General features: G+C 64.0%; 1 protein-coding gene and 1 long non-coding RNA gene across 6 annotated transcripts in view; one reads left to right on the top strand and one right to left on the bottom strand.

The window, feature by feature from the left end:
- Window positions 1-23,613, bottom strand: part of SRC (SRC proto-oncogene, non-receptor tyrosine kinase) — a 26,686-nt gene extending 3,073 nt beyond the window's left edge. Inside the window, exons 1-12 of one of the 5 annotated variants that reach the window (XM_035548334.2) lie at window positions 23,502-23,613; window positions 10,346-10,411; window positions 7,732-7,981; window positions 7,408-7,507; window positions 3,744-3,842; window positions 3,211-3,314; window positions 1,755-1,904; window positions 1,094-1,249; window positions 806-985; window positions 648-724; window positions 357-510; window positions 64-195 (exon numbers count right to left, since the gene is read on the bottom strand). In XM_035548334.2, the coding sequence (XP_035404227.1) occupies window positions 64-195; window positions 357-510; window positions 648-724; window positions 806-985; window positions 1,094-1,249; window positions 1,755-1,904; window positions 3,211-3,314; window positions 3,744-3,842; window positions 7,408-7,507; window positions 7,732-7,972 (1,393 nt within the window). In that variant the 5' untranslated portion in view covers window positions 7,973-7,981; window positions 10,346-10,411; window positions 23,502-23,613. Of the gene's footprint in view, window positions 1-63; window positions 196-356; window positions 511-647; window positions 725-805; window positions 986-1,093; window positions 1,250-1,754; window positions 1,905-3,210; window positions 3,315-3,743; window positions 3,843-7,407; window positions 7,508-7,731; window positions 7,982-9,846; window positions 9,982-10,345; window positions 10,412-17,817; window positions 17,968-19,850; window positions 20,096-22,873; window positions 22,969-23,501 lie in introns of those variants that run through there. The other 4 variants (XM_035548332.2, XM_050714027.1, XM_050714026.1 and 1 more) reach the window with 4 other exon arrangements.
- On the top strand, window positions 23,577-25,219 carry LOC118248897 (uncharacterized). Its single transcript, XR_004778893.1, has 3 exons — window positions 23,577-23,702; window positions 24,249-24,364; window positions 24,880-25,219. It is a non-coding gene; the product is annotated as an uncharacterized LOC118248897 (long non-coding RNA).

Genomic DNA, 25,219 nt, shown 5'->3' with positions numbered 1-25,219 from the left:
CCCCGCACCGTGCCCGCCCCACGGGGGGCGAGGGGCTCCGTGCCAGCTGGCGCCAGCTCTCACCTGGGTAGGGCACTCTGCCCTTGGTGGTCAGCTCGGTCAGGAGGATGCCGAAGGACCAGACGTCCGACTTGATGGTAAACCTGCCGTACAGCGCCGCCTCGGGGGCCGTCCACTTGATGGGGAACTTGGCACCTGGGAGGGGAGGCAGGGTCAGGGGCTGCTCCTCTCCGGCGCAGCCCCCAGGCCCTCCGCACACAACGCGAGGCACCGCGGGACTGACCCAGGGGACACCACAGCACACCCTGTGGGGACTGGGGACCGTGACATGGCCACCGCCCGCGTCCCGCCCGCACCTTGCCGGGCCGTGTACTCGTTGTCCTCGATGAGGCGCGCCAGGCCGAAGTCGGCCACCTTGCACACCAGGTTCTCCCCCACGAGGATGTTGGCCGCCCGGAGGTCTCGGTGAACGTAGTTCATCCTCTCCACGTAGGCCATGCCGGACGCGATCTGCGGGGCAGGGCATGGGGACTGAGGCTCACGGGGGGGGACACGAAGGCCCTCCGAGGGGGGACGGCTCTGCAGCCGGGCCCGACCCAGCTGATGGGAGCTGGGACGCGGGACTGGGAGGGGAACCACGAACCCACCTGAGCTGCCATATCCACGAGCTGTGGCAGCCGCAGGTACTTGCCCATCTCTCCCTTCAGGAAGTCCAAGAGGCTCCCTGCGAGGAAGACAGCGGTCAGCATCCTTTGGCAGAGCAGAGCCACCCCCCCGGGCCAGCCGGTGTCCCTCCCGTGCTCACCTTTGCTCATGTACTCGGTGACGATGTAAATGGGCTCCTCCGAAACCACGGCGTAGAGCTGAACCAGCTTCTCGTGCCGGAGCTTCTTCATCACCTGGGCTTCCTGCAGGAAGGCCTCCGGGGACATGGTGCCGGGTTTCAGCGTCTTTATTGCCACTCTGGTGGTGCCGTTCCAGGTCCCTGGAGCACAGGACACATTTATGGGGCCGTGTCCTCTGCCTGCTCCCCCCAACTGGGAGATGGGGCGAGGACGCTGCGCTGGGGACACGGGGCCGAAGCGGTCCTTACCCATCCAGACCTCTCCGAAGCAGCCCTGCCCCAGCTTGACCTCGAGCCGCAGCGATTCCCGGGGGATTTCCCACGCGTCCTTGGCGAGCCCTTGGGTCTGGGGCTTGGACGTGGGGCAGACGGTGGTCAGACGGTGGCACAGGCCATCGGCGTGTTCTAGCGGGGGACAACGTGCGGGTGATGCTCTGGCATTCAGGCACGCGATGCCTTCCTTGCAAAACACCTCGGGGACCTGTACCCAGACCCTTTCCCCTTTCTGAAACCCAAGCTGTGTTTTTCACTGGGGTGCCCCCATCCTGGTTTGGGGACCCCCACGCCAGTGCTGGCTTCCAGCAGCCGCTCCCTGCAGCAGGGGCACATCCATGTTGGAAAAGACCTCCAGGACCACCAAGTCCGACCGTCCCATCACTAAACCACGTCCCTTAGAGCCACATCCACGCATCCCTTAAATACCTCCGGGGATGGGAACGCCACCACCTCCCTGAGCAGCCCGTTCCAAAGCCTGACCACCCCCTACACGAAGAGATTCCTCCCAACACCCAACCTAAACCTCCCCTCGCACAGGCACAGTGCCCTGGGCATCACCCAGACCCCTGGGATGTGGGGCAGGGGGGCCTCGCCATGCACGGGACGGGGCAGAGCCGCGGCCCCGGGTACGCACTGGAGTAGTAGGCCACCAGCTGCTGCAGGCTGCCGAACTGCGTGCGAGAGGTGATGTAGAAGCCGCCGCTGTCCAGCTTGCGGATCTTGTAGTGCTTCACGTTGAGCCCCTTGGCATTGTCGAAGTCGGAGACCGAGAGGCAGTAGGCACCTGCGGGCAAAACCCAGCAGCTCAGGGGCTGCGCGGGCATCGGATCCCCACGGGGGGAGCAGGATGGTGCACGCAGACTGCCGGTTTTACCCCCAAAAGCCCCTCTTATCTGTCATTTACAACTGGTGCAACAGCCAAGAGGCACCACGAGGTGCAGGGATGAATGCAGCAATAAAGGGGCAGGGACATGGGGGAAGGATGGGGCCGCAAGGAGCAAAAGGGAAGGTTCACGCTGCTGCCTGCATGAGCTGTTTCCACTGGAATAAAGCAAATAGCACCACGTTCAAAGCACCAAGGCAGAAAAAAACATCAAGGAGCTTTTCCCAAAGGTGCATTTGGAGCCAGACTAAAGCACGTTTCCAGGTAAGAAACGGCATCCTCGGCCAGCCAAACTCTGGAGATCAAACTCGCACAATCGGGAAGCACAAAACAAGGATCAAGAAGCATTAGACCTGAAAGGAGGACCTAAAAATTCATCATTGACTTTGTCTGGTTGCTCGCAAGCAAGAATTTGACATTATGCAGGTGGTAGGAAAAAAAAAAAACACAAAAAAAAGTATTTTTGGAACAAAAACAAAAAAGAACAAAAACAGAAAAAATCCAGGGAGAGGACGTGCTGCTGGTTCCATTCCAAAGTGTTTTGGAAGCCTGTGGGTACATGGGTGAGCAAACCATTAGGGCCGGGGTGGGTAAAAACAGGACATCTCTGCCTCCAGCTTGGATGCCAGGAGAAGAATGTGGCAGAAAGGGGACAAAAAGGAAAAAGGAAAAAAAAAAAAAAAGCAAAGCAAAGCAGCAGCTGGGTGCTGCACGGGGAGTAAACCCCGGAGGCACAAATCCTGACGGCAGATGCTGAGCACAGAGGGGACAGCACCAGGCTCCCACGCTGCACTGAACGGAAACACCTCAGGCTGAGAGGTGACCGCAGTTTCCCACGGCACAGAAATGTCACCGGCGATTTCACGGCACGCTGGCACCCGCTCCCTGGGGACCAGCACCGGGGGAACAGAGCGCAGGATGCTCTCCGTGCCGCAGGGGCTCCGTTTGGTGACCGTGAGCCTCATCCCCTGCCCGCAGGGTGAGGCTCCTCTTCCTCCTGCCCATCTAAGCCAGGGGAGCAGGGAGCGTGGCCCAGTGCTGAAGGACCCACGCGGATGCTCCCGTGGGTCCCCTGGTGCTCAGGGTGGCGTGGCCGTTCCCAGCGCCGTGACCCATTTTCTGCAGAGGAAGCAGGGGAGGAGAGAGGCTGGGGCCAGCACGAAGCACAGCAGGGTGGGCACCCCTTGTCCCCGCGGCTGGGGCTCACCTTTCGTGGTCTCACTCTCCCGCACCAGAAAGGTCCCCCGGGGGTTTTCGGGGTTGAGGAGCAGCCTCTCGGACTCCCGGCGAGTGATCTTCCCGAAATACCACCTGCGGGAGGGAAGCCACAGGCTCAGCACGGGGCGCCCGCGCGCCCCTTGGATTTGCGAGCAGCCATCCTGCGCCGCCGACCGTGGGCACCGCTCAGCACCTGGGCTCCAAAAGCCTCCCCAGAGGAGGGCAGCCCTTGGGGCACCCCTAGCTCTTGCCGGGGGTGGGATTCCCCCACCGTGGGCTGTGCCACCGGGTGGGGACAGTCTGCGGAGACGCATGTGGATTGGAAACCAAACCAAACCAAACCAAACCACACCAAACCAAAAAAAAAGCCCCAAGAAATACAACAGAGGCCCCTGCAGGTTTTGCCCAGGAGGAGAGGGACAGGAGAGAGGGAAAAGCGCTCGGTGGGTGGTGTTTTTTTTTTTTTTGTTACTGCTTTTTTTTTTTTTTAATTAAAAAAACTGTCTAAAAGATAGCAATTACTCTTCAGCCTGGATGGAGTCTGAGGGCGCGACATAGTTACTGGGGATGTAGCCCGTCTGTCCTGTAGTGAGGGAATGAGCCAGCCACCAGTCACCTTCCCTGCAAGAGAACCAAAACACACTCAGTGTGAAGCCAAAAAGCCCCCAAGCCCCCCTGGGCCGTGCCCTCTCCTACCTCCGGGCAGCGTCCCCGTGTCCCTAGAGGCATGGGACGAGCAAGCAGAGCCCAGCCCGGGGGGGGACAGCAGCGAGCAGCACCCACACCCAGCCCCGCAGCAGGACCCTGGCACACAGAAAGACCCCCTGGAGACCCCAGGGCATGGGGCAGGAGGGTGGCAGCAGAGCCCAACCTGCCCAAAATCAGCCCTGGGAGTGCTGCTGGCACAGGGGTGCCCCGCTGCCACCCCAGGACAAGCAGCATCTCCACGGTGCCAGGGTCACCCATGTGCATGTGGGATGCTGTGAAATGAGGGGTCTCCTGGCTGGAAAAAAGGCCGGAGAGCCAAAATACCTTTGGAGCCATCCGAATTTGAGCCGGGTCTGGCTGGAGATGAGACGCAATGGAAACCCCAGCGAGCAGGTAAGCGGGGAGCAACAGGCAAAGGGGGAGGGAGGGGAAATGGGGAAAAAAGCGACAGAATGGCAGTGATTAAATAAAGCGCCAGAAAAAAACAAAAGAAGGCAGAATTTGTTAAACACAGGCTACTCAAGGCAACAAAAGGGATCAAATAAATAAGGAATGGAGCAGGCTGGAACAGAGTGAGGTGTTCTTTAGGCTGCTGCGGTGCCCTCGGGCCGGATCCAGCAGGCACGGGGCAGCCGGGCTTGGTGCTAGGCACAGGGGTCCCTGCTGCAGGCCCGGGGGTCCCCCTGCAGCCTCTGCCAAGGGCTGATGGTGCTGGGGCTCAGCCGTGGTCCACAGCTCGCCGAGCATCTCCAAACCAGGCCCCCGGGGTGCTCCCAGCCCCAGGCCGGGATGTGGCTGGAATTTGGGCGATGGGGGGAAAGCTGCCTGCAGGCAAAGCCCAGCCCCGGTGCTGCGGGGTGGGCTCTGCCCCGCTCTTCCCTGTGGCACACGTGTCCCAGGGCTGGCCCCAAGCAGCCGGGGCCGAGAGGAGGTGGCCCCAGGAAGGTCTCGAGGTGCTGGCAGGGTGCAGGAGCCTTCTCCCGCTGCGCTCTGCCGTTGTCCCCCTCATAACCCCGCACCTGACCGGGACGGGAAGGACAATAAATGGATAAAAACAAAAGGGCCCTGGGAGGCAGCTTCCCCTTCCAGGCAGACAGCAGGGGGTTCCTCACAGGACATCCAGGCTCTCATCCGTCACAGACAGGCACCTCATTTATCCCGACCGCCCACGAGGCAGGGCTAGGGGAAAATGGCGGATCCATGCGAGCAGCCCGGCAAGGACGGGCCGGGTGGCTGCAGGGCGCAGGGCGTCCTCCGCACCGCTGCCCCAAAAGTACACCGAGAACCTCGACTGCTGCAGGCACGGACCCTGTGAGCCTGAACCCTCCGATCCTGACCCCGGGGAGTTCAGCCCCCCCGCCCCGATCCCTGCACACCTCCACCTCGCCCCAGCCCTGCGTGCCCACGGCACGGGGCGTGCTGTCCCCTCGCTCCTCGATGCAGGGGGCACAGAGCTGCTGCCCTCCACCTTCCCCGGGGAGGCCGGGACGGGGTCGGGGGCTGCTTCGGCTCCTTTCCCACGGGGCCGGAGCAAACATCTGCCTCCGAAGCGCCCAGATTTCGGCTCGGGGCTTTATTCCAGCTCGGGCTGAAAGGCTGCAATCTGGGAATTCGGCAAAAGCAAACTATTCCAAAAATGTCTCAGCGGAAGGAAAAAAAAAGTAACAATCGCCATCATCAAAACAAAGCATTTCAACAATTCCCTGCACAGTTTTAACCAAAATACCCCGTTACACCCCCGCTGTCTGCCAGCTGGCTGGGAGGGGACCTTCTTTCGGTGATGGGGTGAGCGGATTTGGCCCTCAGGGAGGCCGAGGGTCACTGCTGGAGCTTTGCAGGATGCAGGAGCAGGGAGGGGAGCAATGGGCTGCAAACCCAGCCCCAGTACAGCAGCCACCAGGCAGCAAAACCACTCTCTCACAGCCATGCCGAGCAGCGTGGTGCTGCCTGGGGCGGATTTCTCCAGCACTTGGCTCCTTTCCAAGGTCTCAGCCACAGCAGACACCGCTGGGGTCGGGGGCTGGGTGCTGCACCCTCGACTCCTGGTGGTCTGCATCGCCAGCACAGCCCTTGCGCCCCCTGGGATGTCACCAAGCATATGGCACGTGGACCCTTCCCTCTGACCAAGCCTTTGACTGACAGCAGCAGAAGAGGGGGGGAAAAAAGAAGCACGGACCCCTCCTAGGTGATTTAATGCATAAAGAAAAACCCCGTGTATGTGGGCTGATCCAGACCCCGTGAGGGGCAGAGCTGGCTTCGTCACAGCACGAAGCGGAGCACAAGCCCGGGGCTAGCTCCCTGCTGGGGCTGGGAAGCGGAGAAGCACCAAACACCCCAAATTGGGGCTTTTTGTGCACCACTGAAGCCCTCCATGCAGCACATCCCAGGCTTCACGGACTGAGCGAATCCCCATTAATAAACGATGAGTGTGGGAAGGAGGAGACCAAGGACCGAACTGAAAACCTATCTGTGTGGCACTGCTGCATCCCCGCGGGACAGGAGCGCTGCCTGCGGGACAGCCCCTCATCCTTCTCCCTTTGCGGGGCTGGCTTTGGTCCCCAGGTTTCAAGGCGGCAGCAGCGGGGACAGCGAGCTGAGCGCGCTGCGCATCAGGACCAAGCACGCAGCAGCTTTAGGAAGTGTGCCAGTCCCTGGAGCGACTCACAGAAAATAAAACAATAAATTAAAAAATGCAAAAATAAATGCAAAAGGAAAAAAAAAAAGACCAGGAAGGAGCAGAAACCCAAACGAAACAGGACTGATGAGGGGTGCCGGACGCAGACAAGGGGTGCAGGCCCAGTTCAGACCTCCCTGGTGCAGAGCCGCCGGCACGGAGGGGGCTCCGCATGCTGCCCCACTCACCCAGGGAGGACAAACGTGGCCGGGCACGGCCCCCCCCGGCAGCCTCTGCTCCCTCCTGCTCCCACCCGCCGCGGGCAGCCTTTCACCAGGGCAGGTCGGCAGCAGCAGTAGCAGCACCAACCCGCGATACACACCTGACGTCCACTTTCCTCCTAACGAAAGCGTGGCGGGCAGGAGAGAAGAAAAACAGTCAAGAGGGAAGCTGAGATCACAGGCACTGCGTAAGCACGAGAAAAGCATCTGGGGAGTGGAGGGAATGAGTCCAGGCAGACGAGAGGCAGCCGAGCGCTGACAGGGACAGGGGGCAGGCAGGGACGTGACCCCGAGCTGGGGACTGGCTATGGGACGAGGAGGTGGCTTGGTGGCAGCTGCAAGGCAGCGGTGCCCAGCAGTGGGGCCAGGAGGACGGGGGAGCATCGAGCATCACCCAAGCGATGGCCTCTAATGCCAATGTCCTCGGACACGTCACTGCTTCCACACACGGCTCTGAAATGCCCCTTGGAGTGTCCCCGGGGATAGCTGGCCTGCCCGAGGCTGGGCTCGGTGACCCCTTTGGAGCCCTCTCGAGGGGGTTAAGCTCTCGGGGGCTTGGCCACAGGGGCACAGGGACACTCACGTGTTGTTGACAATTTGGAGGCGTTCTCCTTTCTTGAAGGACAGGTCCGTTTCGGTCCGGGACTCGTAGTCATAGAGGGCCACGAAGGTGGTGACTCCACCTGCGACAGGGACCGCTCAGGATGAGCGCCGCCACCCCGCGGCACGGCACCGGGGGACCCTCCTGTCCCACCATCCTCCCACCACCAGGCAAAACACCTCTGCCAACCTAGCCCAAAAAAAAACTCCTTCCAGAGGAGAGGACCCCACCACCACCAGGAGGAGCTGGAACCAAACCCAGCGAGACCCAACTGCCAGCACCCGAGGGACCCAGGGCCGCACTGACCGGCCAGCGCCCCGGAGCGCTGCGGCGACGTGACGGTGTCGGAGGTGTTGAAGCCTCCAAAGAGCTTGGATTCGGCAGCCATGGTCCCGAAGGAGCGGCTGGGGGTGCGATGGGCGTCGGGGGCAGCCGTCTTGCTGGGTGTCTGTGAGGCCGGGTAGCCCCCGTGGTGGGTGCTGTCGGCTGGCTCCAGGCTGCGCCGGCGCTGGCTGGGGTCTTTGGGCTTGCTCTTGCTGCTCCCCATGGTCCCGGGCTGGAGGAGGCAAAACATGCAGAGGACTTTTATTTGTTATCATCGTCATCATTAAGCTGCTTCCCAGGGGTTTTGCAAGATGCCTGCCCTCTAGGAAATGAAACAAAACCCCCAGAGGCTTTTCAAGCACCAGCTGCCGGGAAGCCCGGCCCTCCTGCCCCTGCCCCGGGACGGCATCGCTGCCCCCTTACACCCACGCTGCCCCCAGATGAGGCGGGTGGGGAGATGGGATAACAGCACAGCCACCAACCCCACCGAGGAACGCCAGGGCCAGCCCTCCTCGAAGGAAAAGGCTCCTGGACACCGGGGCGAGCAGCAGCACGAGCCCCAGGGCCACCTGCACGCTGCCGACACATCGGGGATGCTGCGGGGGGCCACATCTCTGCTCAGTGCCTCCGGGTGCAGCCCCACACCACACAGAAACAGAGGGGACAGCTGGGTGGCAGAGCCACCGCAACGTGTGGTCACCGCTCGTCAAAAGCTCATCAAAAAAAAAAAAAAGCTTGCCAAGTCTCCTGGTGCCCCAAAGCCCCTCCTGCACAGCGGGGCAGCCTATAGGGCCGTGCTTCCTCACGCACAAGGGGTTTCTATCAGGACATGGATGGGAGAAAATAGGACCCAGACAAACGTTCACAGGACAGGATTCCTCCAACAGAGAAACTCGGAGGATCTGCAGCTGCACCGCTCTCCTTCCTCAGGAAGGGGATTTAGGTGCTGAGGACGGTCCTGTGCAGCCCAAAGCCTGCAGCAAACCGAGCCCTCGGAAACAAGGAGCAGAAGTTTAGGTCGGGAGCGGTGTAAGGCAGTCAGCGGCTAAGGACCAAGGGATCTCTGCTTTATATATAGTCCTGCCTTCCCTTCCAGTTAAGATCCTGCTCTATAAATACCTCCAAGGTAATGATATAAATGAAGGAAGGGAATTATTCGCAGTCTCCCAAGATGGCAGGATACACAGCAGTGTCCTGCAGCTATGGAAGGAAATATTTAGGCTAGAGCACGCAGGCAGGATGGAAAAGGGAGGCGGAGAAACCTCTCTACAAGGAAAAACCAAGCAGGTGAGGAGCAGAGGAGGCAGCCGGCGCCTGCGGGGCATGGAGCAGAGGGCGAGTGGGCTGCAGCTGCCTGCCAGGCTTTGCCCCACAGAGGATTTTCCAAGCCAGAGCTGGGGCTGCTCCCTCCTCCAGCTCCCTCCCCATGGTCAGGGCTTGGTTTGACCGTCAGTTTTCCAAGAGACCTGGCTTCAAGCAGGGCCTCAGCCCACACTTTGGGGATTTGGGAGCAGAGCGGGATGGAAAGGTCAGATACAAACCCCGTGCTTGCAAATCGTCACCGCTGGCAGACTGGCGGTGGAGAAGAGGAGAGAGGCTGCCCCATAAATAAATGTGCTGCTTAAATCTGAAGATGCTTGAGCAGAGTTGCAGGGGAAAGCGGGTCTTTAGAAAAAAAGAAGCAAAGTCCCCTCCCATACCAAGAGCCAACCCCCCCCCGCTCTCCTCCCTCCGCTCACCTCCGTGCGGGGCTCGGGCACCCGCTGGCACTCCCAGGGCCCCGTGGGCTGCCCGGGGACGGCAGGGCTGTGACCATGGGGCTCGTGACAGCCCACGCGCCTCTGAGCAAGGCGTGCCGCTGCTCACAGCTTCCCCTGGCCATGGCACTTCCCCCAGCAGGGACTCAGCAGGGACACAACTGGGACACGGCCGGGACGGGCAGCGGACGGAGCCGCAGCCCCCGAGCGCACCCATGGGGGTGGCTGTGGGGACAGGGGGGGGCTCCTGGCCCCCAGCACGCTCCAGCGGCACTGCTGGGCAGCAGGATTAAGCAATCGGGTTGCAAAAAGCTGCCCACCGCCCGCAGCCATTCCCCACCTGCGGATACCGTGCCCGGTACTGGTGTGCGCAGCACCGCGGGTGTCCTCGCAGCCACACGCCCCAGCACCCAGCCGGTTGGTCCCGCACGGCACGGCCGGTGCTTGGTGCTTGCCCACTCCTTCCTTTTTCACACCCTCCTCGCCCCAAGGTGACGGTGCCGTGCTGGGGGCTCAGCACCGCTCCTGTCCTCAGCCGGGCAGGATTTGGGCAGGGCTTCCCCCCAAGGTGCAGGCAGCGGGCTGGAGCGCAGCCAGCGTTCCTCGCGCTCGCCTCCGACGGATTGGAGGCGGCAGCTCTCCTGCGGGCAGGATTAGCACCCCAGGCACGTCGCAGCCTGCAGGGACTCCTCTCCTTTCCTCTCTCCGGGGGCTCGGCGCCGCTGACAAATTGCGAACCACCGCGGTGCTGAGCTGCGAGGTTTCAGCTCCGGTCCCTGCAGGACCGGCTCCTGGGGGCATCAGGAGATGGGGAGACCCTCCCCGTGGCGATTCCTTACCTGCGTTTTCCAGCTACAGCCTGGCCGTGGGGTTGTGGGGGGCTGCCAGTGGACTCAGCTCAGCTCCTGCAGCAGACAGAGGGATGTTAGTGGCCCTGTCCCCGCCACCTCGTGCCAGCACCGTGGGCTGCTGCGCCCACCCTCCTCCTCCTCCTCGCCACCCGCCCACCTCGGCGGGTCCCCCCAGCGCGGGGCAGCCAGCTCGCACCCACCCACTCTGCTCTCTCATGTGTGAAGAGGGGACGATTCTCTGCTCCACTTCATCGCGCCCACCCGGCAAAGGGCGAGGAGGCGGCGGGGGCAGCCCCGGGCGATGCACGGCGGCGAGAGGGCAGCAGGGACACGTGGCTCCCAGGGCACCCCAACCCGCTGCGGGGTTTTTTGGTTGTTCCCCAAAGGAGGAGAAGCAAAGTCAGCACCATGGGGCGCTTCCAGACCCATTGCTCCGTCTCGGATGGCTGGGACCGGCCGCAGGGGCACTGGGCCACCAAACGGGGACCTTGTCCCTGGGGACATGAGTGGCCCTCCCCGCCCCCAACAGCACAGACAAACCACGGCGTGAAGCGCACACAAAGTCTCAGAGTACCTCACGCTGCTCAAGCCCTGACTCAGCAAGAAAAGCGTGTTTTAACCAAAATTTTCAAAAGGCACAGATTCTTATTACAAGCGCAGGTGCCGAGGGGAAGTGCAAAACGTGCTATTTTCTGGCAGCAGCAGCCCAGGGCAGAGCTTTGGGTCAGAACCAGAGCAAGGAAGGGCTCCACGCAGCCGGGGGCTCTCGGACACCCTCCCCACGCGCAAAACATGCAGGGGTCAGCTGCAAGGCAGCCCCCGCGGCACCCTCAGATGGGCCACAGCCCCCAGCAGAGGGATGCTGCCGTGCCAAAAAGCCAGAGCCCAGGCTTCCCTTCGCCTCCAGGGACACCGCACACCGCAGACGGGTGCTGACGGAGCAGGCACCAAGCTTTTCCCCATGCCACCAGCTAACCCTGCCGCGCACCGCCCAGCCACAGCCTCCTGCCTTCATGCAGGAGCCCCGGGTGTCAGCAGCATCGCAGCACGCAGCTCCACGGCAGCTGCTCCGGGCTCCTTATGCTCCAAATTTGCAGCACGAGGCACAAACCCGCACAGGAGCTGCAGCCCCCCGTGTCCCCCCCACCGGCTGGGCGCCGTGCCGAGGATGTGCCACGCTGCGGGTTTATTTTGCTCCCCTTCCCTTCCCCCCCCCCGCCGCCAGTAAGTTTTGTGGCTATTTTTAGTGCATTTGATGAGGGTAACGAGCAGCAGCTGATTGACAGCCCTTTACGACTTGAATGGTTTGTAATTTGTGCTTGACTAATATTCGCCGCCAATAATTGCACAGCGGGATGGGAGGTGGGGGTAGCTGCAGTCTCAACTCCAGGCTGCAGCACATACAAATAAGGCTGCGATGCGCACGCACGTGGCGTCCCCACCGCCCCGCGCCGTGTCCCCACCGCCCCGCCGTGTGTCCCCAAGCACAGCCACGTTCCCACAGTGGCCCCGTGGAAGCATCCCTCGGGTGGTGAGGCGCTCTGCCCCGCAGCAGGCATGGCACCCCGCCTGGATCCCCAAAGGGATGCTCAGCACCGAGTTCTGCACACGGGGTCTTCCCGGCCCCCCGTTCCCCCCCCCCGCAAGCAGCAGCAGGGCTTGGCCGAGCCGCGCAGCCCTGCCCAGGAGAGCCCCAGCAGGAGGGCACCGCCGCGCTCCCCCCTCCAGAAGCAATTAAACGAAGCGTGCTGAGCTGCACCGCTCAGCTTGGATCCCATCGCGGCACGCGGCAGCGGCTTCCCCGTCCTCTCGTGCCGGGGGCAGCAGAGCCCCCGCGCAGCACAGCCGGGGCTGGGAACACCGCCTGACCTGCCCGACACCCCCAGCCCTCTGATACCGACATCCGCGGGGTTTTGCTCCCCCCCCTAAAAAAATTAAACGGCAAGGTGGGACGTGAGAAAGGGCTGGCTCCTCCGCCCTACCTCGCAGGGATGCTCTCGGAGAAGCAGCACCGGGGGGAAGCGGCTGCTCGGGGGCCAACGCGTCTCCTCCAGCCAGGCTGCTTGCTGCTGCACCCGGATGGCTCAAGGATACAATGGAAGTTGTAAAAGCCACGCTGATAGCAGGCTTGGCGACGCAGGGGGAAGCGATCTTATTTTTTTTTCTTTTTTTTCCCAAAGACACTAACAAAAGACACTGATTGGGAGCAGACAAAACACAGAAATACCACGTTTGCTGGCTTCTGTGTAGCAGGAGCAGAAACCTTGGGAAATTCTGCGACACGCTGGGGCCCCGAGCCAGACAGGGAGCCTTGGGGAGGGAGAAATCTCTGGCAAAACAGGCTCTGTCCTTGGGGCTGCTGAAGAGCCGGGTGGGTGCCGAGCAGACCAGGACACAGTGCTCCAAGCACGGGGACACCACGCCGGGCAGGGACATCTGCACAGTGACCCCCCCCAGGCTTTAACGCCCCCCCTAAATAGGTGTTGCTTTCCTTCCCTGCAGCGTGGTTGCAGGCAGACCTCTGCCAGCCCTGCCTGTGAGAGCTTCGCATTAAGCACGACCTGAATCCCGGCTCGCACACACCAAAATCAGAGCCATCACCGCCGGTACAGCTGGGGGGCGGTGGGCAGGGGGCCACCAGCAGCCCCAGGCAGGTTTCCCCTCGCGCCCGCCCGCTTCAGCGCCTCGCAGAGCCCCCGCGAGATGAATAACTGCACCTGTCTGCTGCCAGACTGAAAAATGAAGCGTGCAGGACGGCGGGGACGCCGCGCGAGACAAAGCCGCCTCGTGGTGCAGCGCCGAGCCCACCGGGGGCGAGCAGAACCAGACGGAAGGAGCGAAAAGCCAGGGACACGGCCCCAAGCCCACCCCACGCCCCTTGCCCACGCCGGGAGCAGGGACGGGTTCACGCACAGCACACAAAAATCGCCTGCTGGGTGTGCCACAGGGCAGTGGGACCCGTGGCTGGAGGCGGCCGACGAGCCGCCATGAGCACGGCCAGGGGGCACCCAGGCAGCCCCAGTGGTGCGCGCCCCCGTGCCCATCCTCCAGCAGCCCCCTCCCACATTTTGGCAGGAGACGCAGCCCCAGACACGCACACGCAGCTGCTGCCCCCAAATGGGGGACTCGGTGCCAGGGATGACCCCCGAAGTTTTGCTTCCACCCACGGCAGAGGCGGCGCCAGAGCCTCGCCAGCCCGGCCGTGAGCGGTGGCAGTGGGATGGAGGGGCTGGGGACAAATCCTGGGCCACGGACACCTTGTAGGGCACCACGATGGCAGCAAGGCACGCGGCTGGGGGCCAGCAAACGGCAGCGCAGCCCCAGGTGCACCCGGGAACGCCTCGCTGCCCTGCCCGGAGCTCGAGGCCCCGGCACAGCAGCACATCCCCGACGAGTCCCACGTGCTGGTGAAAAAAGGGGGGCTGCTCCCCCAGCCTGCAAAGCAGCCTTGGTGCTGCAGAGAGCAAGCTGCCGCCCGATGCGAGGAGTGGCCCCTCCCTTACCACCCTGTCAGCTCCCGTTAAATTTAGAGCTATCTTAATTAAAGCTGCAGAGCCCAACCTAGCAGGGGCCAGCGGGTCGTGACAGGGCGAAGGATAATTAAATCAGCCATACAAATTCACCCCCCTTCCACGCACGGGGGAGAGTCACGTTCGGGAGCAATTTGGGAACGTGTCAAAACACGAGTTAGAGACCAGACCAAAGCCCCGAGAGGCACAAAGCAGGTGCTGGATGTTTATCTGGCCAAGAAACTCAGAAACATAAAAAAAAAAAAAAACAGAGAGGCGTGCAGGGAGGCAGGGACAGCCCGCGCCGCCCCCCACCATCGCGGGGCTGCACGCTGCCCAGCGCAGCGGCGGGGCCAGCCCTTGACAGTCATTTTTTGTTTGTTTGTTTTTTTTTCGAGGCGATGGGAAGCAAGTTACCCAGGCAGGCAGGGTTTCACGGGATGGCTCTGCACACACCAGCAGCAGCTGGGGCCGCACACAGCCCAGTGCCCCCCAGTGCCCCCCGGAGCACCCCAAAGCCAGGTGAGGGCAGGGAAACCCTGACAGCGGGCGCCCTGCAAGCTCGATCTTGCTTAAGGCGGGCCAGAAAAAATCACAAGGCTGACCTCCCAAACTCACTGCCAGCTCCCCGGGGCGAGCAGGGTGCCAGCACCTCGTGCTTTCTGGTGTTTTAAGCCTTTTGCTGCCCCAAGGGCTCCTCCCCAGCAAGGGCAGAAAAGCGGCTTTCCGTAAAGAAAAGCGGGATCTGGGCGTAATCCCAGCGTGGCAGCACCTCGGGCGGGGTTAGGAGGCACGCAGGGGATTTCTGTGATGGGAGAGAGATGGACACCACCTGCAGCAGACCCGGGCACGACAGAGCCACATCTCCAAAGCTTCAAACCAGGCAACAAGTCCAGCCCCGGGGCTAAGAGCTGAGGCCACCACTGACCTGGAGCCAGGAAGGTGCCAGCCCGGGTTCCAGGGCTCCCGCAGGTCCACCAGCCCCGTGCCCGTGTCCCAGAGGAGGTCCCAGGGTTCGGGGCACTGTTAGGAAGTGTTTGGGGTCAGGGAAGAAGCAAAAGTGAGCCGGAGGCTCCCGGAGCCCCCGCATGAGTGCTTCTGGAGAGCATTTGGACACTTGGACGGGAGCACCTCGCCCCCAGCCAACAGACGTGTCCTCCACCCCCTCTGCCGCGCAAGGGTGCCCTGGCAATCAAAGACAAGAAATTTTTCACCCCAAGGCCAGCCCGGCACAGGGACGGGTCCCGGCGAGGCGGTGGGATGTCCCCGGGGAGATGCTCCAAGCCTGGCATGGCCCCGGGTCGCCTCCCGGTGCCTCCCAGCCCAACTCACCCCGTGCCTCCAGGATCCCCGTCGGGGCACGAGCCAGAAGCAGCGATTGCCAAACCAGCTCCAAGAAATGCTTTCCAAAGCCCTTGGCGTGCGTTCACCTGCAGCGTGCTTCTCCCAGACAGGTGATGAGGGCACCCTTCTCCTCCTGCCAAGGCCGGGAGAAGCGGAGGGAATGCTCCAAAGTGCACCGAACGCCTGCGGGGCCGGGCAGCATTGACGGGGAGCCGGGACCAGCACCAGGACTGACGGAGCCACGGGGCAAATCTTCCCAAAACCGCCCTCCAAAGAGACCCCCAGAACGCACCTTGTCAGTACCAGCCCCAGGGCATGCCCCCAGCCCCCGGGGCTCCCCACCCGCTCCCATTTCCTGCAGCCCCCCCAAATGCACGTCGTTCCCATCCTCCCCCTGAGCCCCCCCCCGGGGAAGAGGGGCTGGGCGGCAGCGGGGTGACCCGGGCTGGCCTCTGGAGGAGGAGCGCGAGGCCGGGGAGCTCAGTTCCCCATTCCTGCCTCCCAGCTGCCGGCTCCAGGACGGCTGCAGAAAACGGAGCTCGCTTCTGCTTTCTGCCAGGAGAGAGCCTGGGGCTCCCCGGGGACACCCAGCGCCCAGCCCGGCTGCTGGGGAAGGGGCAGGCCGGCAGCGAACGGCACGGATCGGGCCCAAAGGGCGCTGCCTACCCGCGGGTGCCGTGGCTCAGGGGGTGTCACACCGGGCAGCACCGCTGCCATTGCGTGGCCGGCGGAGCCGGGCGCCCCAGGCTGAGGATGGCAGCTGGGCCGGGCGGTGAATCCTCCGGGCTGGGGGAGGAGGAAGGGGCACGGAGCACGTGGGAGACGGAAAAGCTCCGGATCCGAGCAAGTTGCAACCACCCCGGCCACGCTGGCGTCACTGCCAAAACATTTCCCCGCTGAGCAGAACCAGCCTGGCCAGTCCGGCCGGCAGCGGAGCTCCCCGGGCCCCCCCAAGCCCCTGGGGGCCGCAGCACGGGGCGCACTGCCCCCTGCCCCACGCAGCCCCTGCGGGACCCCGGCGGCACAAAACGCTCCGAGGTGGACCAAGAAGCGAAACGGCAGCTGCTAAAATAGGAGAAGGGTGTCCGCAGGGTCCCCAGCGGTCCCGTGGGGCGGGGAGGGCATCGCCTCTCCTCGCCGCTGCCCCGCTCCTGGATGGGGACGGAGCTGCCCCTGGGGATGCGGCAGGACACAGCCGGCACCGCAAAGGGAAGGAGAAGGGCCGAGGGTCTTCCAACCCCGCTTTGCAGCAGTCTGCACTTGACACAACCCTGAGTGTTTTCACATGAGTACCAAGGAGCCCGCACAGCAAATTTATGCTGATTGTGGGCTTGTTTTCCAGGCTACCTGGGGATCCTGGGGCTGCTGCTGAGCACAGGCTGCGTGCTCCAGAGAACCTTGGGGCCACCAGCCCCGATGCAGGCATGCGCAGGGGGCTGTGGGTGAGGGCTGGGTGATGCAGCTGCCAAGGCAGGGTCAGCCCCCCGGGATGCTCGCGTTACCCCTGCCTTCGCCTCGACCTGTGTGGATGGGGCTGGGAGCAGCTGACGTGGCAGCGGGCACAGCCTGGGAGCACAGCTCTGCTCTCAGCACCACCACGCTCTGCCCCGAGACGTGCCCGGGGAGCCTGGACCTCTCTGGTAGGGACAGCAGTCCCCATGGCCACTCTGATCTCTGGCACCATTTGTCACTAAGACGAAGTGACCGCCTTCGGGGGCACCAGAGGAAGCTCAGCACAGCTGCCAGAGGGGTCACAGGGGGCGAGCTGAGATCGGCCGGACCCACACGGCGTTTCTGTGCCTAAAAACCCCGTGCTGGGTTCCCCAGGTGTGCCCCAGCCGCTCCCGGGGTGAGCGGGATGCTCGGAGCCAGCCGCGAGGTGCAGCCCAGCCGGTGCTCGCCGCAAACAGCCCCAGCAGATGCAAAACAAAGGAAAACGCTGAGCTGGTGTCTTTCATCCTGCCGCTCCGGGAGGGGAGAGCCAGGCTCCGTGCACATCCCAGCCCCACACCACTCACTTGGGTGCCCAGAGCCCGGCTGGGTGCTGGGCGAGTGGCAGGGACCAGCCCAGAGCTGCCGGCGCGGGACGAGCAGCGGGCACACGGGCACCTTCTGCCCTCCCGTGGCACGTCTCCCACCCGTGCTCGTGTCGCTCATCCCACCCAGGGCTGCCAAGCGCCCCTCTCCTCCCGATGGCAGAGCCCGCGGGGCAGGGCCGAGCGGCACCTCCTGCTTTCCATCGCCTCCGGTCCCCGGCTGCTTGGACACAGTGTGGCCAGAGCACAGCACGAGAACCCCCCGAGCCCTGCGGCCGTCACCACCGCCAACAGGGCGAGAAGGGCTCACAGAAGCTGCAGCACACACGGACGTGTGCACACAGGGGCAGGTCTCGGCGGTGCCTGCGCTGCTCCCGGCGCCCTAAGCCCATCTCCCCCACGGGCTTTCAAACCCAGCAGTGATCTGGGAGCACGACACCGACCCTCACCGCAGGGCCTTTTGGGGCCCCACACGTGTCCTCCCCACCCTGCGCCCCGACCACCACCAGCGCTGGTGGGATTTGGGTTTTCCTGTCTGATCTGGCCCCCCCTTGGCACAGCAGGCACTCACCCCGGGCAGCAGCCCAGCCGCCGCTCAGCGTCCCCGACTTGTGAGGACGCGGCCTCTCGTCCCCTGGCCTCTTGTCCTGCCGTGGTGGCAGGGCTCAGCCCCACGCTGAAGCTTCCCGAGCCTCCCTGGGCCGCTGGGGCTCCCCTTATCTCACGCTGGAGGCAGCCGGGGAAAGGAAAGGGCACGGCAGAGCAGGGAGTGACTCCGAAAGCTGTTGTGTTTGCTTTTTTTTTCCATGTTTTGTTTCATTTTGGGGAAGTTCCCCACCGCACGGCTCCGCCCCAGGAGCATCCAGACCCCAGAAGGCGCAGCCCGAGCCTGCGGCCGCGGGGACACAGAGCTGGGGAGGGAGAAGCCGAGCACAAAACCAGCTGAGCTGGGGAGGGAAGCCCTTAAAAGTCCCACCCGGGAGGCTGCTGGCGGGGAAGCAGCAGCACTCCACGTGCATAAGGTCGCATTTGCCCTGGGTGAGTGCAGCTGGGTCTGGATGGGGAAACTGAGGCACGCGGGTGGGGAAGCAAGGTGGAGCAGTGAAACTCGGGCAGCGCTGCAGCCCCCAGCTTCTGCTGAGCAGGCTGCGAGGGGGGAAACTTTTAGGATGTGGCTGCTCAGACACACAGCAGCCCACAGGCACGGGGAGCTGCTGGGGCCGGGCGAGGTCGCTGCGCCCAGGGCTACGCGGCACCAACCCCGGTGCCATCCCCCCGGCATGGCTTAGCCCCGGCTGAGCGGAGACCGCCCAGCTCAGCCCACCCAAGGCTGCCCTGCCATCCCCTCCCGCCTCAGGACCCCAAACCCTGCCCTTCCCAAGAGCTCCCTGCCCCCGAGCCGGGGCACCCGTGTCCATGGGGACCCCATGTGGGAGGAGGGCACGAGGCTGAGCTGAGCTCGGCTGCCCCGTGGCGGCGAGGCAAAGGCGAGATTCCTCCTCCCTTTCCCAGGGCTTCACACGGGCGTTTCGGTGCCTTGTGGCAGCACCGAGGGCAAGTGACACAAGTGTCCCCAAGTCACACGCAGGGGGAGGTGCTGATCCAGCAGGACCAGCTCACTGCTCGTCCCTGCAGAGCCCTCGGTGCGCCCGTGCCGCCACCTCGGGCAGCCCTGCTGTGCCCCAGCCCAGGGACAGGCATGGCAAGACGGCTGTCACCAAGCCGGCGATGGCACCAGGGTGACAGCAGGGGTTTGGTGACGGGGAGAGGCAGGGGATGGGCACAGAGCACAGGCTCACGAGACCGCACTGCTGCTGAAAGCTGCGCTTCCTCATTTTCCTAACTCGAAGCCCTCTCCCCCACGCAGCCAAGCACCGAGGCAAGCCTGCTGACCTTCGGGTTTCACTACGGATATTTCGGCTGCTTCACCGCATCTCCACGCAACACCAAGATAGCCTGGAGCTGCGGGGCTCGGGCAGGCTTCTGTAGGGTCTGAAGCAAAACCTCCACCCGGATCCCCCTTCCCCAGGGTTTCTCCTCCTTGCTCCGCGCACTGCTCTCGTCCCCTCTGTGACCCAAGGGTCCCTTTGCTGGTTTTCGGGCGCTGCCTCCACAGGTGCCCCCCGTGCCCTGCAGCAGCCCCAGCAGCCCCCAGTGCGTCCCAAGCGCTCCCCAGCTTGGCGCCCGGGGAGGCGGAGGGCAGCGAGGAGATACGTAGCCTCGAGGAAAGTCGGCGCGAGACGCAGATTTACAGGTCCTGGTTCCTGGCCCACGTTCAAACCACATTCATTCCCAAAATCTGTTTTGGCGCTTTCTTTTCCAAGCCGTGCACGGCAGAGGCATGTGCAAAGCGGCGCCGCTTCCCTCGCGCCCAGCGCCGCCGAGGGCCTCGCACCAAGGCCGTCCGTGCCAAAACTGGACCTGGGCGCACCTGAGCTGTGACGCAGCTCACACGGGTCCAGCTGTGCTCAGCCAAACACTTCCCCCGTGTTTTCCTCCCTCCCGACTGGACCACAGGGTGGACAATCTCATGGCTCACTGCCAGTTTAAAACATCAAGGACCAAAATCATTACTTTCCCCACCCCCCCCTCCGAGGCACGCACGTTTCTGCTCCCGGATGGAGGCTCCGGCACAACACGAGCCCCGGAGGGAACAGCTCTGAGTGCCCCCAAGTCAGAGGAGGCGGAAAGCAGAAGGACGTTGGAATGGAAACGGTGACAATCCGTGCTCCAGTCACACAGACGGCACGGCCAGGAGGGTAATTTCCATGCAAAGAGGTTGGAGCTGGTTGGTGAGCACCACGCCACGGGGAGCCTGCCCGTGCCGGGCACACACGCGCTGCTCCGGCGGGGCTTCGAGGACTCAGGGCTGAGAGGCGAAGTGCTGAGGAAGTGAGGTCAGACGGGAAATTGTTCCAGGAGATAAAGGAACGAGTTAGAAGCCGAGCAGCAGAATAGGCAGCACAGGAAACAATAGTGCTTCAGATAGCCCGGCGCGCTTACCCCCGCGAGGCCAAGTGGGCAGCGCTTTGTGGAAGCGATGCTCTCGTGCTCTTCCCCCCTGAACACGCCGGGAGGAAGCGGGGGCTGTTGCTTCAGCCGGGCTTGCTCCAGCTGTTCCCGTCAAGGCGTTACATGCACTCGCTGGTTGCTATAAGGAGTGGCCAAGTCCTCCCTGCCCCACCAAATACCAATTTCGTCCGTGTGAGCGGCTTCACGAGCCAGGCACAGCCCCGGCTTGGGGCGTGCAGGAGAGGCAGGGGTCCCTGGGGTCACAGGAGCCACCAGCTCCATCCTCCCTCTGCTCCCTCCTTGCCTCCATGAGCCCAGAGAAACGGTGCTGCTTGCCCCGGGGCAGCCCGCCCTCGGGAGCGCCGATGTCCCCTCCATGCCACCACGGAGCTTCCTGTCCCCGCAGCAAAGCCTCTGCGCCTCTCGGCCACCGCGAGCTTCAGCTCCTTCCCCTTCCCAGCCCTCGCTGCCTCCCCGCCGCACCGGGGTGATCTGCCTTCACGTGGGACAAAGTCATTAAAGGGCAGAGATATTGTTAGGGCTTCTCCATCACACTACGAGGCCACTAAAGACCCAGACAGAGAACAGCGGACTTCCCTTCACTGCCGCGTCAGCCCAAGAATAACCCCATCCCCATAAATAACCCCGTCCCCATAAATAACCCCGTCCCCAAAATCCTCGGGCTGGGTTTTGGCGAAGCTCCTGAGCGCGAGGCGCCTGGACGAGCCCCTGCCCTGCTGCTCCCGGGTCAAAGCCTGGCCCTGGGAGCCAGCCCGCGAGCTTCCAAGCAGAGGTGCCCTTCTGTGAAAAGCCAGCACCGACTGGCTAATGATTAGAGACGCGGCTCCCCGGGGAGCGAGCGGGCAGCCTCATCTCGGAGGCACCGAATAGCCGAGGTCTGTCCAGGGGCCAGATCCTGAGCTGGCCCGGGGTGGCACAGAACAACTGGTGACAGCACGGGGAGCAGCGCAGGATCGGTCTCCCCACCTGCAGAAGTGCTGGGAGCAGCCCCGCAGCGGGAACATCAGAAATATCAGAACATCAGAGAGGACGCCGCTCTCAAGTGCAACGTTGGCGACGTCCCCCTGTGCGTCCCCAGCGCACCTCCCCGGGGACTGGTGGTGACAGTTTGGTGCCGCACGGGAGCCCAGGCACGCGTTGAGGTGCTGATGGGGTTCCCCGGGACAAACGGCCTCCAGCCCCAAAGGCCGGACCTCGGGGGAGGTGGCCGTGGCTCGGTCCCATGCCCGCGCGCTAGTCACCGGTGGGCACGCCTCGCACGGTGGGCGCACGGTGGGCGCCTCATCGGGTGGGAGAGGAGGGACAAAACCCTCCAGCTTCCTGCCTGCCGCACACCTCCTCCTCCTGGGGGGAGCACCAGCCTGGGAGGAGGGAAAAAAAATAAATAAACCAAGCCTTTTGTTGCCACCCTCGTGCAGCTCGGCTGGCGTCCGGCACTGCTGGAGGCGCGCTGTCCCGTCCCCGGGATGCGAGCACCGTACCCCGGCCCCGAAGGCCACCGGGCGGTGGGACCTGTCCTGGGGACACCCCTGCACCGAGCGGCCGCACCATGTCCCCTTCCCTCACGTCGTGTCCAGAACAACCCGCGACAGCCCCGTGGCCCTACGTCCTCTGGGGTGGCCACAGCAACGTACCAACACCCTGTGGGAACGGCATCCCGAGCCCCTAGGGCGGCGCAGGGAGGGGACCGGAATGGGGACCGAGGTCACCGCCCGGCTCCAGAGGGGGACCGAGCACGTTGGATGCTGCGGATCCCCCCGGTGGGTTTCGCAGCTCTCCGAGGCGACGCTCCACACCAGACGGGGTCGGCACCCCGATGCGCCACCACGGCGAGAGGAGCCCAGCCCGGCCCCGCTTTGGCTCCGCCAAACCCCGCGCTGCTTTCCCGGGGCTGCGACGGGGACTGTGGGGACGCGCCAGCGCGGTGGCTCGCAGCCACGCGTGGCGACCGTGTCGCCTGGGTGGCCGTGGGGGAACTCGGCGGCTGGATAAAGCCCTTGGAGGGGCGACCCGGGGCACCGCAGCCTCCCACCGGGCTGCTGCTGTCCCCCAGCCCCGGCCGGACACGGCCCCCCCCGGGGCTGGACACGAGCCCCCCGAAATCACCGGCGAGCGAACCCTACGAGGGAAAGGGATCGGGAGACATCAAAGCAAGGAGCGGGGGGGCGATGAATATTTCGTGTCCTGGCCTACATTCGGCCCCGCTCTCCCCGCCCTGCGCTCCCGGGGGTCCCCCGCAGCCCCCGAGCACAACAAAGGGGAGCGCAGGCAGGCGGTGCCGCCCCGCCAGACCCCGCTGCACCCTCGGCACCCCCAGCCGGGCTCGGAGCCGCCCCAAACCCCGACCCTCAGCATCCCCCGGCAGACCCCGACCCCCCAAAAACCCCGCGCATCCTCCGCTGGACCCCCCCGACCCCACAGACCCCACAACCGGCCGGCGGGCACCGCCGCCCGGACCAAGCCCACCGCGAGCCGGGGACACCCCCAGCCGCTCGGCGGGGGGGCTTCTCTCCAACCCCCCCGCACCCCATGGGGACCCCCCCACCCCGGGGCCCCCCCCCCTCCGGGCCCCAAACCGGCCGCCCCCCGCTCACCTCCCCCGTGCGCGCCCTCCGGGGCTCGATCGCGGCTTTGTCTCCGTGCCGGGGGCGCGGCCGCCGCCCCCCCCGAGCCGTGGCAGCCCCGGTGCCCCCCCCGCAGCCCCGAGCCGAGCCGAGCCGAGCCGAGCCGGGCCGGGCCGGGCGCTCAGGGCTGCGCCGCCGGCAGCATCGCGCAGCGCCGCCGCTTACGCTCCCGCCCCCGCTTCCCCCCCACCCCCCCCCACCCCTCCCCGCCACCTTCTCCGGGGTGTGTTTGGGGGGGGGGCAACCCACAGGGAGAGAAAAAAAAAAAAAAAATAGGAATATGGCAGCAAACCGGAAACGGCTATAGAAAAAAAAAAAAAAAAAAGCAGCCCCTCCCCTGTATTTTTTTTTTTTTTTTTTAAGGGAGAAGGCTCCGGGCAGCCGGGCTCCGCGGGGTGCGGAGCGGGGTGCGGAGCCGCCCCCGCCTGCGGCTTTAGGGGCGCGGCCGTGGGAGCCGCCTGGCCACGCGTGGGAGCCGCGGCCCCGGGGCTGGGGGGCTCGGGGCCGGGGGGGTTCAGGGTCAGGGGGTCCTGGGGGGCTCGGGGCCGAGAGGTCTCGGGCTGGGCGCAGCGCGGAGCTGGCGTGTGTTGGCGCTTACCTGGCAGCCGAAGGTGGCACCAGAAGAGAGCGGTGATTTTGGGGGGAGGTTAGAGCCAGGCCGTTGTCCGTTTTGGTGTATTGACCCAGAGCAAAGGGCTGTTTGGTCGCAGATTTTGTGCTTGGAGCCGAGACCGGGCACCTCCGTCCCCCAGCTGTCCCGGAGGGCTGCGATCCACCAGCCCCCGATCTCCAGGAGGAGGTAAAACCTCAGCGTAGGGGGACGTGGGGACAGAAGAACCATGGGCGGCGGGGAGGCCCTATGGGCACAGCGTGGGCTGGGCCGTGTCCCATGCCGTGACAAACACGAGTGGGGTTCGGCCATGTCACCCTGATGGCTGCCCCAGTGCTGCCCGACCAGTGGGGCGGCCCCCCCCGCGTCCCCCATCAGCCATCCACGGCATCGCCGGGTGCTCCGCGAACCTCCGGGGTGAAGCAGCCCGCTCCTTAAGCCCTGCGTACCCGTTGACCTGTTTTACGAGGCTGCGGCAATCCACGGGCCACATTTCCACATCCACACTTCGTCCACCATCCCTGCCCATCCCAGTGACCCTTGCAGCCACCTGAGCGGGGATTTTGGAAAGCCCGCCCTGTCTGAGCAAGCCCTGGCACTTTAGAAGCAATTTGGGAAGTTAGTTTGGGAACGAGTTTCGGGGAACTATGCGGCGGAGCTTTTCTTTCTGTTTCCAATCCTCCCCCCTCGTTCGTTTGAGTTATTAAAAAAATATTTCCCATGACACTGCCGAAGGCCAGCGAATCCATGAGTCACCAGGAGTGAGGAGTCACGCACGCACTGATCCATCACCACTGGCCAGCGCAGCGCCGAGGGGCCCTACCCGGGAGGAGCCGCCGCCGATAAGGCCGGTGAGGGCCAGTGCACCCCATGCCAGCTGGTTTTGGGGCAGCAGCCCTTGGGACAGCCCCGAAATGTGGCCTGGGTTTCCCCCGAGGCTTTTTGGGGTGCCACTGTGCAGCCCGGCAGACACAGGGAGGTGTTAGGGAGGGATTCCTCCACCTGATGGAGGGGGCACTGCTCGTGCCACATGTCGGCACATAAATCATACCATGGGGTCCCCCGTGCTGTCTCCCAGTGGGATGTATCCTGGCTGTGTCCCCACCGCCCCTGCCCCAAGGGGACAGGGCTGTGCACCCCCTGCCAGCCGCCCAGCACCGCCTCCCCTGGGGAAGCCCAGGAGCCGCCCCGGGGGCAGCTCGGCCCCAGCCCCGGGGAGCTGCTGGGGGTGACTCAGCCTCTGCCGGATCCAGACCCGAACCCAAGATGCAATTATGACTTATAAATATTTGAATTTTGTTTTCCTCTTTTGCAATCGGCCCCTTTTCTACCTGCGGCCCTGCAATCGCGTTTCCATCTCTGGCAGCGCTGGGCTGTGCTCAGAGGCAGGCAGCGCGCCTTCAACGCGCTGCACCGGGCCCGCGACGCAGCCTCCTGGAGGAAGATGCCAACGTGCAAATTTAACACGGCAAATAGACACTCTTTAAAACCAGCCTCTTATCTTTTGGGCTCCGATTCAGGAATGTGCCCTTGCAGGACTCTGACATTAAACATGCAGCACTGGCGATAACGTGATTTAAACCATTTGGGTTTAAGCAACTCAGCACGCCCCGGTGCCGTCCTGGCTCCCAGCTGAAGTCCTGAGCCTGAAGGCCGCTCACCTGCAGCCCTGCTGCTCTCCTGCTCCTTCTGCCGCACTCCAAGTA

The sequence above is a fragment of the Cygnus atratus genome, chromosome 16 (genome assembly GCF_013377495.2).
Source record: "Cygnus atratus isolate AKBS03 ecotype Queensland, Australia chromosome 16, CAtr_DNAZoo_HiC_assembly, whole genome shotgun sequence".
Classification (NCBI taxonomy): Eukaryota; Metazoa; Chordata; class Aves; order Anseriformes; family Anatidae; genus Cygnus; species Cygnus atratus.
This window is presented reverse-complemented; position numbering and strand designations above follow the sequence as displayed.